At 34.0% G+C, this 18,292-nt stretch overlaps 1 protein-coding gene across 1 annotated transcript in view; it reads left to right on the forward strand.

Moving 5' to 3' along the window:
* The first annotated feature begins 17,064 nt into the window (after positions 1–17,064).
* The window catches only part of fshr (follicle stimulating hormone receptor), a 29,656-nt gene continuing 28,428 nt past the window's right edge, over positions 17,065–18,292 (forward strand). The window contains exon 1 of the mRNA XM_056469329.1: positions 17,065–17,237. Coding sequence (XP_056325304.1) covers positions 17,065–17,237 — 173 coding nt within the window. The remainder of the gene's footprint in view (positions 17,238–18,292) is intronic.

Consider the following 18,292-nt stretch of genomic DNA (forward strand, 5'->3'; position numbering starts at 1 on the left):
GTAGTTCAGTTTGTAGTGTTTAAGTTCAGTTCAGTTTAGCTCAGTTCAGTGTGGTTTAATAATCACTACTGAGAGTCCAAACACTGAAGAGCAAATCCAACGATGCGCAGCTCTACAGATCCCGAACCATGCAAGCCAGTGGCGACAGCGGAGAGGGAAAAAAACTTCACTAATTGGCGAAAGTGAAGAAAAAATGCCTTGAGAGAAACCAGACTCAGTTGGGCACGACCATTTTAATTTCTCCGCTGGCCAAACATCTTGTGCAGAGCTGCAGTCTCAGCGGCGGAGGCTAGAAGCTGGCCTCAGCGAAGACTCGTCTGTCCCTGGAGCGTCACAGGAATCAGTCTCATGTTCTCCACTCCTTCATGACCACCACAGTAGCTGCTCAGGATACGGCCCGGTCCAGGATATGGAAACCTTGGGATCATCATTATGGGAGTCAATATCTGTTGTTTCAAGCATCTTCAGTATTTCTTCCTTTATGTTCAACAGAAAAAAAGAAACTCAATCTGGTTTGGAACAAGTAGAGGGAAAGCAAATGGTGGCAGAATTATTTTTTGGGGGGGAGGGTGAATTATCCCTTTAAGGTGTTAAAACTGCAATAAATAACATATGTTACTTTACAAATGAGACAAATTATAAATATTTTGTGTAGAGCTTTAGAATGAGGAACACATATTCACTATTAACTTGGTTTTGGCAGGAAAAGACTAGTGCTATACTGTACAGATCTTAGTAAAACAATATCAAAACATAAAGCTTGGAAACCTTACCGTGCATCATAAGTATTCATAACGCTTCACTTTTCCTACATTTTTGTTGTGTTACAGCCTTATTCCAAAATGGATTAAATTAATTGATTTCCTCAAAACTCTACACACAATACCCCATAATGACAATGTGAAAAATAATTTTTTAAATTGTTGCAAATTTATTAAAAAATAAAAAACCTGAAAAATCACATGTACATAAGTATTCACGGCCTTTGCTCAATACTTTGTTGATGTACCTTTGGCAGCAATTTGAGCTGCAAGTCTTTTTGAATATGATTCCACAAGCTTGGCACACCTGTCATTGGGAGTTTTTGCCCATTCCTCTTTGCAGTACCTCTCAAGCTCTATCAGGTTGGATGGGAAGTGACGGTGTACAGCCATTTTCATATCTCTCCAGAGATGTTCAATAGGATTTAGGTCTAGGCTCTGGCTGGTCCACTCAAGGACATTCATCGAGTTGTTGGGAAGCCACTCGTTTGATATTTTAGCAGTGTGCTTTGGGTCATTGTCCTGCTGGAAGATGAACCATCACCCCAGTCTGAGGTCAAGAGAACTCTGAAGCAGGTTTTCATTCAGGATGTCTCTGTACATTGCTGCATTCATCTTTCCCTCCATCCTGACTAGTCTTCCAGTTCCTGCTGGTGAAAAACACCCCCACACTCCCACAGCATGTTGCTACCACCACCATGCTTCACTGTAGGGATGGTATTAGCCTGGTTATGAGTGGTGTGGTGCCTGGTTTTCTCCAAACGTGTAACGCCAGGCATTCACTCCAAAGAGTTCAATTTTAGTCGCATCAGACCAGAGAATTTTGTTTCTGATGGTCTAAGAGTCCTTCAGATGCCTTTTGGCAAATTCTAGCAAGGAGTGGCTTCCGTCTGACCACTCTACCATAAAGGCCTGACTGGTGGATTGCTGCACAGATGATTGTCCTTCTGTAAGGTTCTCCTCTCTCCACAGAAGAATGCTGGAGCTTAGATACTGGCCAAGAAGAGTCCAAACATCTTCCACTTACGGATGATGGAGGCCACTGTGCTCATTGGAACCTCAGAGTAGCAGAAATTGTTCTGTAACCTTCCCTAGCCTTGTGCCTTGAGACAATTCTGTCTCGGAGCTCTACAGACAATTCCTTTGTCTTCATGCTTGGTTTGTGCTTTGACATGCACTGGCATAAAATGGGATTTGCAAAGAAACTGGATTTAAAAGATCGGTTCAACTCTCTATGATTAGCTGCACCTCAAGAATTAGTTTTTAAAACTCATTTTTAAAACAGTGCATGTTTGTAATAAAGAAAAGACAGTAAAATCGCCATGTAATTCATAACTGCTGGAATCATCACAGCCGTATACCATCATTATAACTGTATACGAGGATGTTTCAAACAAACAACAGATCCCGGTTTGTGGATGTTAAATCTGGTTTATTTTGTACACTAACTTAATGGATAAAGCACTGTATATTAACATTTATCCTGTGACATTTGCCTCAAACATTTGTGTACTGCATATTTTGTTATGGCATTTGTGTGAGACTCGTCATTTCAGAAAGGCTTGAATAAACTCCTCCACAAATACTTTAAATAACCTTACTTGGTATCTTTGACTAATAAACTGCAGCTCTGCTTCATCCGTGTCTGTTTCTGTCACTGACTGCTGTTTATCTGACTTAAAGCAGAAGCTGAAGTCATGCATGTAGGAACGGTGGGCAGGAAGAAGCAGCTCATTTGCAGTTAAAGGCACAGGCAACAAAAACAGCTACTCATTCCTCTGAACCCAAAATTGACATTTTCAGCATTGTATAATAAATAAATGATCTGATGGGTATTTTGAGCTAAAACTTTCCATGTTCTGGAGACACCAAAGACTTATCTTACATTTTGTAAAAGGGATAAAATAGGAGCCCTTTAAAAAACTAAAGACCTTTAGGAGAAAAAAAAATAGATAGCAGTACTACTCTCAAGATTAATATGAGATTGTGCAAAGTGAGCATGATACATCCCTTTTAAGAGTGAACTGATTATGCATTTTAAAGGCCAACATGGCAAGGAATATGATGAGTTCATTAAAGCTAAAGTGGAGTTCAGTCAACGGTAATATGAATTAATAACACTAAAAGTTAAGAAATCGTCAAAATCTTGTTAAAAGATCATTGGAGTTTGTGCTTCTGTTTATGACTGAGACCATTTATGGTACCCTGAAAGTTCTTGAAATAAAACAAAATAAAGCTTTCATTGTGTTTTTTTCTGCACTTTAAAAAATTAAGTTTGCTGTTTATTCAAACTATTTATTTAAAATAAGCTGAAACAACACAATTCTTGAGGGTTTTTTGGGACGACATAATTGTTTTATGTTAAATCCACTTAAATTAGTAGAAACTAATAAGTTAACTTAATTCCTTCATGTTGTCCAAACACAAATTGATTGTGTGGAACCCAGCATTTTTTACAGTGTATATGGAATTTCAATGACATCGCTACTAAAAGGGATATATGACCCAAGACTGAAAATTCCTTAACCTGTAACCATTGACTTCATACTACTTCCTACAATGGAATGCAGGTGTTCAGCAGTGGTGTACAGTAACAAATTACAATACTCAAACTACTTTAATTGAGTAATCTTTCTCAGGAATATTAAGGTGTATTTTTACTTTCCCTTGAGTACATTTTTAGTGCAGTATTGGTACTTTTACTCCACTACTTTCCTTCAATCTGCAGTCACTACTTTATTTTTTCTTGTCTGCGGGAAGGTAAGACATAGAAGGTAAATTGCATTATAATGAACTGTGATTTATAATTGCAGCAAACTGTTTGGAAGCATTCAAAGTGTCCAAGAAAATGTCCAAATTCTTTACACGTATTGACCCAGAGACTGTTTAGATGCATATCACTGATGAGAAGATGATGGATGTTTACTGTATGATGACCAAAATGGCCTTAAGCGCCCAGCAGACACAAGACGTCAACATAACCTCAGATTGATGTTGTACCCCAACGTTGTGGAGACGTTGCATTTTGTTTGGAAATGAAAATCAGGTTGACGTCAAAAGTCAACGTCAGGCCGACGTCAATGTACAACCTACTATCAACCAAATATCAGTGTCTAATAATAATTTTTGAGCTTGACGTTGTGTGGACGTTACCACTATGACGTCTATCAGATGTTGGATTTTGGTTGCCATACCTAAGGAATAAATGTCAATATTTGATGTTGGTTTAAGATGTTGGCTTGGCACTGGATTTTTCCCACTTTTTAACACAACTTAAAATCAACCAAACATCAACGTCATTTGACGTCGTTATTAGAGAACAAAATAATGTTGTCCTTAGACGCTGGCTAGACACTGAATTCTGGTCACCTGACATCACAACCTAAATTTAACCTAATATTAACATCTTATGATGTTGTGTGCCAGCTGGGCAATAACTAAACACATTACAGAATGTTACATTTACACACATCCACAAATTACATGTAAATGCATCAACCTTTTACAGTTTAATACTCACTACTCTTGAGTACTTTTGAAAGGTTTACTTTTTACTTATACTTTGAGTAATATTTACAAAAGATACTTTTACTGCACTTGCACTACATTTTTAGGCAGGTAATGGTACTTTTACTTAAATATGATTTTTCAGTATTCCTTCCACCACTGATGTTCAGCTTTCTTCAAAATATCTCCATTAGTGTAAACTCATAAAGATCTGAAACCACTGAGGGTGAGTTCATAGTGGAAAAATGTAATTTTTTGGGTAAACTATCCCTTTAAATCCCATTTTTGATCAAACATATCACATGTTAAAATAGATAGCCTGGAGCATTCAGAAGCCCCCTCAGTGATTTTATCCTGAAAAACATTAAGTGAATTAAAATTAAGGACTTGGTTTACCAACAGATACCTTCTCAAAATTGAAAAAGCTAAAGATGCAGAAGTACATTACCATGCTGCTTTTTGGACAAGATCCACTATGTTCAGACATGCTTGAGGGGGAAAAAGTTATAAAATCCTTCATTATCCCAAAGCCCCCGTACACCTGAGCCCTTGGCGCTTTTTTGCTCCTGCCAATGAAAGAGTGTGAAGAGAATCAGGTAGCTGTCAGAGCGTATCTTATCATGTCTCCACAGAAAGACACAATATGTCTCTGCTGATGGTCTTGAAAACACAATGAGCTCTGTGAGGTTTTTCTTCCTTAAACCACACAACGGTCTGGACAGGATCAGAGGGTGTTGATGTGTGCATGTGAATTAAGACAAGAAACCGCAGCCAAAAACAGTGTTATATAATGTACCTGTCTGATTTGGGCTTTTCAAAAATGTCAAGAGTGTTGTGTTTGTTTTTTGTCTCAGTTTAAAGAAAAGGAAACACCCAAAATACTCTCTTTAAATGTTTCTGTCATAGCACGTCATCGGTTTATGTCTTTCAATTACAACATTAAACAATGAAGAAAATGTTAGCCAGTTAAAAGCCTTTGATTTCGAAAAAAACACATTTGGAACCAAAAACAATCCAATGTTCAGATGTTCAAGTTTTTGAGCTGAATCTACAAAAATATTTAAATTAGTGCATATTTAATTTCAACCTGTTCAACCTTTATATGCTCCCACTGAGCCAAATAATGAGAAAGAACCAAATCTCTTACCACAGTTACGCTAATGACACTCAGATCTACTTAGCCTTATTGCCTAATGACTACAGCCCCATTGACACCCTCTGCCAATGCATTGATGAAATTATGTGCCAAAACTTTCTTCGGTTAAGCAAAGAGAAAACTGAAGTCATTGCATTTGGGAACAGAGATGAGGTTCTCAAGATGAAGATGAACCTTGGCTCTAAGGGTCAAACAGCAATAAATAAGGTCAAGAATCTTGGTGTTATTCCAGCCTGATCTCACGAGAAAACGTAAGTATTTTAGGTTTTGTCAGTTAAGTGGCTAATTAGTACGAATTCGTACGATTTTAAAAAGGAGGCGTGGCACCTAACCCCACCCCAAAACAAACCGTCATTGGGGGATGAGCAAATTATACTAAATTGTACGAATTATATAGTATGAATTCGAACGAATTAGCAAATAAATCAAAAAGTTACGAATTGCCGTGAGATTGTGTTGGTTATTCTGGTGTCAGGTCTGAGTTTCAGTATATGTCAAAGCACATGTCATTCCAAGCACATTATTTTTATTTCATTTACCTTTACTCACTCTAAAGTAATGGAAACATCCAAAATACTCCTTTTAAGTATTTCTGTCATAGCACGTCATCAGTTTGTGTCTTTCAATTACAACTTTAAACAATAAAGAAAATGTTCATAAAAGCCTTTGGCTTTTCAAAACCTTTCAAAAATGAATTTGGAACCAAAATCATTCCAATTTTTGGATGTTCAGCTTTTTGTGCTAAAGAAAGATCTAGAAAAGTATTTAAATTAGTGCATATTTAATTTTAAAGATATCAAATCTGCGTATTTAAACTAAATTTATCTTCAAAACATGTTTGCAAACTTTAAATGAAATCAGCTGTGGAAGTATGGTGATAACTAGGACATGAGTGTAGTTTTTTCTATTCAACTGCAGTGAACATTAAAATACTCCCATTTTGTTACACACTGTCATTCAAGAACATTACTTTCATTCTTTTTTTCTGCTTAGTCCCTTTATTTATCAGGGGTCGCTATAGTGGACTGAACTGCCAACTTATCCAGCATATGTTTTACAAAACGGATGCCCTTCCAGCTGCAACCCAGTACTGGGAAAGACACATTGTTTTTATTTATTTTATTTATTTCTCACTCTAAAGTAATGGAAACATCCAAAATACACTTTTAAGCACGTTATCAGTTTACATCTGAACAGTTCAATAACAACAGTTAAGAATGAAAAAAAAAAATCTGCAATAAGCCATAAGTTGGCGACACAGTGGTGCGGTGTGTAGCGCTTTCGAAGGTCGCTGGTTCGAGTCCCAGCTGGATCAGTTGACATTTCTGTGTGGAGTTTGCATATTCTCCCCGTGTTCGTGTGGGTTTCCTCCGGGTGCTCTGGTTTCTAAAGGCATGCGCTATAGGTGAATTGAATAAGCTAAATTGGCAATAGTATATGTGTGGGTGTTTCCCAGTGATGGGTTGCTGCTGGAAGGGCATCCGCTGCGTAAAACATATGCTGGAGAAGTTGGCGGTTCATTCCGCTGTGGCGACCTTTAATTAATAGAGACTAAGCCGAAAAAAATGAATGAGTGAATGAAGCAACAAATTCTCCACTTCAACACGTACACTAAACTGTTTTATTCATATTAATTTCTGTATTCTGAATGACTTAACCGAGGGATTTGAAAATTCATAATTTGCTTTATTATGTACAACATTTTATTCTACAATTATTATTCCTAATACTGGCAAACACCATACACTCTTGCAGTCACACACACACACTACAGCCAATTTAGCTTACCCAATTCACCTATACCGCATGTCTTTGGACTGTGGGGAAAACCAGAGCACCCGGAGGAAACCCATGTGAACATGGGGAGAACATACAAACTCCTCACGGAAATGCCAACTGACCCGCTTGAGGCTCAAACCACCAACCTTCTTGCTGTCAGGCGATCGATCTACCCACTGCGCCACCATGACACCCTTTTCTGAATCCAGGTGTGATAAATAGAAATGTACAAAATCCCCTCTAAAAACGGTTGACTTGTCAAAACCTATATATATATTTGGGCTAGGAATGTACATTTTTAATAGATAAAAAGTCTCATTTGCATATTCAAACAGAATTTGACTTATAAAATGTTTTCTGTTGGAAATTTAGTCAGCTGGTGATTAGATTTTTTTTTTGCTAGACCTATTAGTTTTATTATTAGTATTACACTATAAAAAAAATCTATAAATTAATAGTTTTCTTTATTTTGTGATTCACATATTTTATTTTTCCACATTTGTTTATGCTTTTGAATTGCACAATAAGACTTTAATCTGTCTTCCAACAACTTTTAACCTTGAAAAGTTTGGGAAAAAGTGACTTTTATTGACATTTTTAGTTTAAAGTGGTATATTATTTGGGTTGTAGTTGTATATTACAATACACAAACCTTGTAATAGGCTGCCAGTACATTTTCTGTTATTTTACAGACTTATTTCTCTATATTATTTCCCATTATTTTATACTACTAAAATGTCAATAAGTGACTTTGCTAAACTGTAGTTGAATTTTCAACATCAAATGTCAACAGAGCAGAAATCAACATCCCATAATGCAATTCAAAACCGTAAATAAACTTGTGAATCACAAAATACAGAAACTGTTAATTAACAGATATATTTTTTACAGTGTCTATCATTAAATAACTCCCATTTTGTTGTAACACATTCATATTTACACTGTCATTTTAAATTAAATATTTTGTGTGTGTGTGCTGGAAATATGTAGGTCTTTTTTTTTTCAACCCCATTATCACATGCCACATCTTTGGGGGCTCCAGTATCCACAGAAGCGCGAACAAAATTGAAGATCTCATCAGCAAGGGAGCACATCAGTGGGAAATGCAGAAAGCCGGAGCCTACGCGGTGTGTAGGCAGAGAGTAAAGGCTTCGGGCTGATAGACATCAGGCTATGAACATCAACATCACAGCTTGCTGATGCCTTAAAGCGAAGTACAGCGGCTAGAGGTGACTGTCTGTGAGGGCAAACACTGAGAGCTACTTTCATTCCATACACATCGATGGTTTAGGAGGACTGATTCCTGATCACAAAACATAGCATGTGTTGGAGTGAAGGGAGGGAACTATCAGGAAAATGTAGTTTGATATACAGGATAGACTACAAAAGGGCTGGGGTTGTATGCTAGCATGAACAACAGCACAAATGTAGGCTGACATGAATAGGTTGGAGCAGAATTGCCATGAGCTACTGTGTACGCTGAGGGATGATGATGATGGTGGTGGTGGTTTGGGTTGGTTGTAGTCTTGTTAGTGTGGTTCTCTCCTGCCCCCTGCTGACTGGTTGTGGGTGATGACGACATGTTAATTCTGCAGCATATTATAATATAGTATTCATTCGTTCATTTTCTTTTTGGCCTAGTCCCTGGGTCACTTGTGTTTGTAGTCACTGGGAAACACCCATACACTCTCATTCACACACATACACTATGGACAATTTAGTTCACCCAATTCACCTATAGCACATGTACTCGGTTTTGGGGGAAACCGAAGCACCCGGAGGAAACCCACGTGAACACGGGGTGAACATGCAAACTCCACACAGAAATGGCAACTATATTATATTATATTATATTATATTATATTATATTATATTATATTATATTATATTATATTATATTATATTACATTATTTTTAAAAAACTGATTTGCTTGAGAAGATAGGCCTAAATATATACCATTTTTAAAAATATATAAAACAAAAAAAAATTGAAATTGAAATAATAATAAATTAATATTAATAATAATAATGATAATAATAAATTAAATGTGTATTTTACGTAGCTGCCAAAAAATGCATAAAATAAAATACAAATAATTAGAAGCAAACTAAAAAATGAAATAAAAAAAATTAAAATAATTAAATAAAGTAAAAATGTATACATTTACTCAAGTAAAATAATAAATATTAAAGTAAAAATAATTTGTAAGAGATTTGGCTCAACAGAAACAATTATACTCATTGGATTTACTCCCAGAAAATGTAAATATTATTTTAAAATTATTATTATTATTACTATTATTATTATTATTATTATTATTATTATTACTATTACTATTACTATTACTATTACTATTATTGTTGTTGTTATTATTACTACTATTATTATTATTATTATTAATAATAATAATAATAAAATATTAAATAGCCTACATAAAACTAAATATAAACATGAAAACTTTTTTTTAAATATTTATTTGTTATTATATTATAATTGTAGTATTATTATTTGAATATTTATACAAATATTAATTATTGCTACAGTGAACACAAAGATATTTAAGTATGTTGCACACATTTTCTTAAAAATAAATAAAACTAAAAAATTGCTGAAATTAAAAAAAAAAAATAAATAATAATAATAATACTAAATTAAATGAGTATTTCACATAGCTGCCAAAGAAATTGTATAAATAAAATAATAATAATTCGAAACAGAATAAAAATAGGAAGAAAAAAATAATTATATAAAGTAAAAATGTATAAATTACATTTTAATTTATAATTAAAGTAAAAAAATAATTTGTAAAGGATCATTTGGCTAAACAGAAACAATTTTACTCATTATATTTACTCCCAGAAAATATAAATACTCTTTTAAAAATATTATTATTATTACTATTATTATTATGAATAATAATAATAATAATAATAATAATTATTATTATTATTATTATTATTATTATTATTATTATTATGAATAATTAAATCTTAAATAGCCTACATAAAATTAAATATAAACATAAAAAAGCTTTTTAAAAATTAATTTGTTATTATATTATAATTGTAGCATTATTATTTCAATAATTATACAAATATATTATATTATATTATATTATATTATATTATATTATATTATATTATATTATATTATATTATATTTTTAAAAATGAATTTGTTTAAGAACATAGGCCTAAATACAATTTTTTTAAATAAATAAAACTCAAATTGAAATAATAATAATAATAATAATAATAAATTAATGTGTATTTCACGTAGCTGCCAAAATTTTTATAAATAAAATAATAATAATTAGAAACAAAGTAAAAAATAAATATAATAATAATAATTATATAAAGTAAAAAATGATAATTTTACTCAAGTAAAATAATAAATAATGAAGTAAAAATAATTTGTAAAAGATCATTTGGCTTAACAGAAACAATTTTACTCATTGTTTTACATTGTTTTAAAATATATTTGTAATTGTATTATATTTGTATTATTTTTATTGTAATATTTATACAGATATCAATTATTATTGCATTGAACACAAAGATATTCAAGTATGTTGCACATATTTTCTTGTATGCTGCTGATCTTGATCTGGCATTACAGTAGATGTACAGTTTGCTTTTCTCTGTGTTGTGTTTTCACCTGGGCTCGATAAGACAGGAACAGTCCTCTGATTGCCAAACTTGCACAGCTATTTTTAGCACCTTCAGCGTCCTCATCATCAAGGTAAAAGAAGAATGTTGCTGAGAGGGTTTAATTACGTATTTCAAACAGATTCAGCGGCGACAGACTCATTTCCCTCATTCCCTCACTCTCGCTTATGGGACTCCGTATAGTAATGAAACAGGAATTGACCTAAATATTCACTTTGCTTCACTTTGGTTTCTAATTATTGCAGCATTACAAAACTGCATGCGTTCAAAAGCATCTAAAGCTTCAGCTATACCCGGGGAATTACATCTTAAATTAAAATTTCATAGTCATTATCAAACTTGTGCTCAAAGGGAACCACATTTGAAAAAAAAATCAACATTGATTTGTGCGCATTTGTCTTTGAATTCTACATTTCGCCCAAAGAAATGGAATTTTAGAAAATAACATGGAGTGAAAAATGCCTTTCCCCTACTAACTACACCTCAAGGTTATTGGCTTTTTTCAAGCGTTTTATAAAGCTCTGTGGCACGGCTGAATTCCAGCATAGTTTTCACAGCGCTTTTTAACAGCAACGAACGGTGCACATCAATTAAAACTCAACATTGATTTTTCTTTTCCAATACAAGTTTTGTTTTTGTTTTTTCTGAGCTATAGCCAAGTTGTGAAAATATAGATTAGAGGTAAAGAGGAATGCCACATAATGTAATATTTAGTAAAGTAAGCAAAAAGCCATCCGCCGGAAAAAAATAGTCCCTGACAGTAAGAGTAAACAGTAAATATACAGTGCATTCAGAAAGGATTCATAGCGCTTCACTTTTTCCACATTTTTTGTGTTACAGCCTTATTCCAACATGGATTAAATTCATTCATTTACTCAAAATTCTACCCACAATACCCCATAATGACAATGTGATTTTTTTTAATTGTTGCAAATTTATTAAAAATAAAAAACCTAAAAAATCACATGTACATAAGTATTCACAGCCATTGCCATGAAGCTCTAAATTGAGCTCAGGTAAATTTTGTTTTCACTGATCATTCTTGAGATGTTTCAGCAGCTTAACTGGAGCTCACCTGTGGTAAATTCAGTTGATTAAACATGATTTGAAAAGACATACACCTGTCTATATAAGATCTCAGGGTTGACAGTGCATGTCAAAGCACAAACCAAGTATGAAGACAAAGGAATTGTCTGTAAACTTCGGAGACAGGATTGTCTCAAGGCACAAGGCTGGGGAAGGTTACAGAAAATTCTCTGCTGCTCTGAAAGTTCCAATGAGCACAGTGGCCTCCATCATCTATAAGAGGAAGATGTTTGGAACCACCAGGACTCTTCCTAGAGCTGGCCGGCCATCTAAGCTGAGTAAGCGGGGGAGAAGGGTCTTAGTCAAGGAGGTGATCAATAACCCGATGGTCACTCTGTCTGAGCTCCAGCGTTCTTCTGTGAAGAGAGGAGAACCTAACAGAAGTTCAACCATCTGTTCAGCAATCCACCAATTAGGCCTGTATTGTACAGTGGCCAGACGGAAGGCACTCCTTAGTATTGGAATTTGCCAAAAGGAATCTGAAGGACTGAAGGAAACAAAATTATCTGGTCTGATGAGACTAAAATTGAACTCTTTGGAGTGAATGCCAGGCATTATGTTTAGAGAAAACCAGGCACCGCTCATCACCAGGCTAATACCATCCCTACAGTGAAGCATGGTGGTGGTAGCAACATGCTGAGGGGATGTTTTTCAGCAGCACGAACTGAAAGACTAGTCAGGATAGAGGGAAAGATGAATGCAGCAATGTACAGAGACATCCTGAATGAAAACCTGCTTCAGAGTGCTCTTGACCTCAGACTGGGGTGATGGTTCATCTTCCAGCAGGACAATGACCCAAAGCACACCACCAAAATATCAATGGAGTGGCTTCACCACAACTCGGTGAATGTCCTTGAGTGGTCCAGCCAGAGCCCAGATCTAAATCCTATTGAACATCTCTGAGGAAATATTAAAATGGCTGTACACCGTCGATTCCCATATGTGCTCACGGGTACATAAGGCTGCATTTTATGTGTTGAACTAGCTCACCACGAAAGGTGCCAGACTTGGGAGGTGGAGCAAAGCAGGGTTCAGGTCTGGCAAAGGACAGTTCTAAAAACCAGCCAAAATGAAAAAGCAGCATGAGTTCATTGTAAAAGCGCGCAGCCACAATGGCTTTTCTCTTCTAATTTGCTTTTGTAAACACTATCGGTTGGGTCAGTCGATATCAAGCTGATATATTATGCACAACATCAAACCGACCAGCTTTTCTCACAGACAGGCACAAGTAGAACAAACAAATATTTGCAGAAATGTACATGGCACGCTCTAGTGGATTTGTAAAAAAAAAAACTGCAAGACAACGTAGTCCTGGGCACATATTTATTGGTTCTTAAAAATGTAGTCCTGGGCACATATTTGCAATGAGGTAGGTTATGTGGTATTCCATTCATTAAAAGTGTGTTCTGTACAATATTGAAATAATCTCAAATCAAATCACAAGATCAGTCAGAAAAATCACAAGTTAGATATTTTCATCAAATCACACAACGCTTTTTGGCTTTTATAAAACTGCTTTATGCAATTTTGTGACAAACATCGTAAAAATTGATCTTTGTGTGTTTTTTTATTTTATTATTAAACAATACCTTGATTTAGACATAATGTTTTTGTTTTTTTAATATTAAAAAAAAAATCTATTCACATGAAATTATACATTGATTTTTCTTGAGCTTAGTCCCTTATTTACCAGGGATCACCACAGCAAAACGAACCACCTGAAATAATACAAACATAAGTAAACAAGTTCATACTGCAGGGATCCATGCTTATGTTGTTTGTCATAAAATTGCATTCGGCTGCAAATTGTACGTGGTTTGTTAATTTCAGATGCAGAACTTGGAGCAACGACTTGTGAAATGACTTGTGCAAAGTCTGTGATATTTTTCGTTCATTTAGACAAAAACATAATAATAGTGATAACCATGATCATTTTTGGTCGCTTTAATTGTTATATGCATTTTTGTAGTTGCTATATCCAGGGTAAGCACAAGTATAGTGCTATTTTGGTGAACAATGCACACATACTCCCTTTCTGTAGTAAACAAATAATATCTAATCACGTGCGAGTTTGTAACCTTGCATTCATGATTAAGGAGGAAGCTTGCATTCCAGACAGTTGTAAACACATTCAGGACTATTTGCAGAAGCTGTTAACGTTGATGATAATATTTAGTTTCTTGCTCAGATTGATCATTTACTCTCATAAGACATCATTGTTGTCAAGAGCCATGGTCATGTGTGTTTTTACTCTCAAAGTGGCATGAGCTTTTTACTTGTGTTTTATGCATCATTTTATGCAAAAACTATTTTTTAATGTTCTACTGAAGAAAACAAAGAAAATTAGTAAATTACATGTCTAAATTAACAAGAGTTGCAGACTCGGCGCATATCCAATCTGAGCTGCATGCAATGCTTTTTAATGCACTCACCTAACCCCATCCCTAACCCTACCTCTCACAGTGACGTCACTAGCTCCATTGAGTGCATTGTGTCTGACATTGCATCCCTGGGCGATGCAATCTTAGCTTGCATCAAAACGGCTGCATCCGGATACTATTGAAACTAACAGCAATTTTATTTTTTTTTTAAATAATTGCATTAAAGGTGACTGACATAAACATAGCTCAAATAGCATGTTCAATAAATAATTAAACAGCTCTTTTACTTTTGACAGTACATTTAAGTCTTGTTGCTAAGGCTGCTTGCTAATTAGATCTGTAAAGCTAGTTTTATCATATCCATGGTTTATTTCATACAAAACACAAAATGTATTAGTACCAGAGACAGGAGATTATAGTACCACATTATTAATTTAGGGTTCTCTTAAGTACTGTAGATATCACTGAATAATTTACAGAGAAAATATATATCTCCATAAATAACAAATCTACAGTAATTCTTACTTATACAAGTCTAAAACATAATTTCAAATTGATTAGCATAGCTTATTTTAATGATATTCAGGAACTACACCGACACACAGCTCTACAATTACTTTGAAGAAAGACAAACGTAAATGGTTCCCTGTTTCCTTTTTCTTTTTTTGCAGTTACAGTTTTAAATTAGATCAGTTGTCTGCTGTATTTGTTCTATTTTGTGGGTAACACTTTAGTTTAGGTCACAATTCACGGTATAAACAATCCATTAACTAACACTACTCAATTAATAAACTACTAATTAGCTGTTTATTAATAGTTAGTAAGGTAGAAGTTGGGTTTAGGTTTTGGGTAGATGATAATGCAGAATAAGATCATGCTTTATAACTACTAATGAACAGTTCATATCTTAATAATTTGTTACGACCCTGGTCTAGGGTCAAGGACGTAACGTAAATAAAACACTTGACAAATAAAATAACTTTTAAGAACCCTTAGAGTTGGGTCCGTTTATTTGTCTTTTTTTTTTTTAAACAAGTAGTTTTTTTAAGCCAGTGGTTAAATTGTGATCTAAACTAAAGCATTACCAAAATTTCTATTCCAGTGGATCCCTAGAAAATTTCACTCAGAAAGTGATATTTAAAACGTGAAGATTTGTTTCACAAAACAAAGAAACTCATTCAGTGATACATTTTTAGATGAACTACACTATACATGTTTCATGAAGATCTTTTAACATCCATATAACTGTTTAATTCCACTAAAGCATCTTAACAGTGAGACAAAAATGTTCCTTATGAAATTGTTTTGCACATAACAGCTGCACATATAACGTTGTATATAGTAATAAACATGTACATACACTTGTAAATCTGTATATTTGCACTCACTACTTCTATTTTTTTTTTAAATATATTTATTATCTGTTTTTTGTCCTGTCTCTGTAATCCTGTTGCACTGTAGAAGCTTTGTCACGAAAACAAATTCCTCGTATGTGTGAACATACCTGGCAATAAAGCTCTTTCTGATTCTGATTCTGATTGTAAAAAAAATTCTTTCACAGTATATGTCCACACTAGTTTCTTTTAAAAATACATCATTTTCTCTGTTTTGGCCTTTCGTCCAAACAGGCATTTTTTGAGTGTACCCATTTAACACACATTTTTCATGCTCATATTTTTCTGTTTTCTTAAAATGCTGTTTACCAGTACTTTTCATAAAAGAGCGTTGAAATGCTTGCTTGCTAAGAGTGAGAGTGTGTGTACGTGTGTGTGTGTTTTGTGTCAGCGTCTGAACACACAGTCCACTACTATCAACCTCACACATGTCAGACTCAAACAAAGATTTTAAGACTAAACAGCTCAGTTCATTCCCTGACGGAGACCAGCACTAACATGCCAACTAATGACTAGAACTCATGTAACGTGCTTCCACTCATCTTAAACTCATTCCAATTTATGCACTTTAAAATTCCTGAGTTTTAATCTAAATGGGTAATCTAAATGGGTAAAACATGCATCACATTTAGTTTATAAACACCTAATCATAGTTTTTGTGTGTTTATTTTGTTATTTAAAGCAAATTTGAATTAAAACAACCCAACGTTTTTGTAGAGTGTACATTAAAAATTGGAAAATAGATAGAATAGATAGAAATCAATGTTTACCAGTTTTACTTGTGTTTGTTTTATGATAGTGTATTTTGCGTTGTTATGCTTTGTTTCTATTTTTAGGTGTTACTATTTAACATTCTGTCAAGGATCTACAGATGAAAAACAGACATTCTTGGCTAATTCTGGCACATTTTACAGTAATGTTTATTGATTTGCATTGCCCCTGTAAACAAATAAACTGAACTGAATAAAAAAAGTAGCTTCACAATGAATATCACTACAGCAATCTGTTTTGTTTTTGAGACTTTTGGAGTTATTAGTACAGATGGGGAGGACCGCATTGACTTTCTGAAGGAAAAAAAAAAGGATGAGAAGAGGAGAGAACTGAGGACTGAAGGGGAGGAATGAACAAAACATTTGTTTGTTATCAGAAGGCCTTTCTCTCAAGGTCTTGCTGGCTGTGGTGCAGAGCTTTGACCAGCCTCTCTGAAAAAAAGATCAGCCTCCCAGAAGCTTCACAAAAACACACCAATACAGGCAGAGGAAAAAAAGCAGAATCAAGAGCCTCACCTGAACAACAGCAGCTTACTCAGGACGTCCCGCGGCAGGCCTCAGGATGGTGTTGTCAATGATGCTGTGCTTTATTCTTGGCTGCTCCTTGGCAAACACTGAAGACACACTTGCTGGATCTCAGTTATGTACTTTCAATGGATCCACTCGCTCTTTCTTCTGTGTGGGCAACAAGGTGCATGAGATGCCAAGAAGAATACCCACAAATACCACGTTTGTGTGAGTACAAACTTAAATACTTTTGAAATAGATGTACTGGGACATCTAGATTGTCAGTATGTAATATGAGGGCATGTTGTCATTATTGTGTTAGGGTAACTAAAACTGATGTTTAAATGTTTTTTATTAAATAAAATGAATTAATATGAAAATATATAGAAAATAATTGAAATAATAAAAATAAATAGATGAATAACTTAGAAATATGAATAATTTAAAAATGTGAAATGTTGCCTTCACTACTATTACTACCACTACTATTATTAATAATAATTTATTTTTACAATTAATAATAATAATAATAATAATAATAATAATAATAATAACAAGTAATGGAAAGAATTTGATTTGAAAGTAAACAACAGGTACTTTAATACTCCTTTTGTAATCTCTACATTATGTAAAAAGACCATCTGTTGCTTTGTGTTGGATAAAATGTGGTAAAATATGAGATCCTAGCGACATTTTTTTGTCACTGCCATAAAATTCAAGAATTTTATAGAATGAGGTAGATAAGATATTAATACACTTCGATCCATTTGTGTGCTTTTGGGAGCACTGCCCAAAGAAATGTTTAATGAAGAAACAAGATTTGTTCTGTGGATATTATTACTGGTTGCAAAACAAATGATAACAGTACATAGGATGAAAGAAGGTCCTCCAATTGTGACTCAATGGATTCAGAGACTTAAACAGGTCTATGTAATGGAAAAAAATGACTGAATGAAAAGTATTACAAGATATTTAGATGTGTACACTTTGAGGTTATTTAACCTAACTTTAATGTAAAAAGAGGTAATATTCTAACACAATGTCACTTTATGTGTATCTCCTGAAAATGATGGCAGTACTCTTTTTATTTATGCATTATGTATTATTTTTCTTATTTTATTTTAAATTTTTATGTCATTATTTTTTTATTCCCTTTTTTATTCTTGGGATAATTTGTTGGGGTATTTACTTTTAATTAAATTAAATTAAATTTATTTTTAATTTTTAATTAAAAGCTAAATGGAATATGGGTCACACTTTACAATTTATTAGTAAATGTATAT

This window comes from Danio aesculapii, chromosome 12 (genome assembly GCF_903798145.1).
Source record: "Danio aesculapii chromosome 12, fDanAes4.1, whole genome shotgun sequence".
Lineage (NCBI taxonomy): Eukaryota > Metazoa > Chordata > Actinopteri > Cypriniformes > Danionidae > Danio > Danio aesculapii.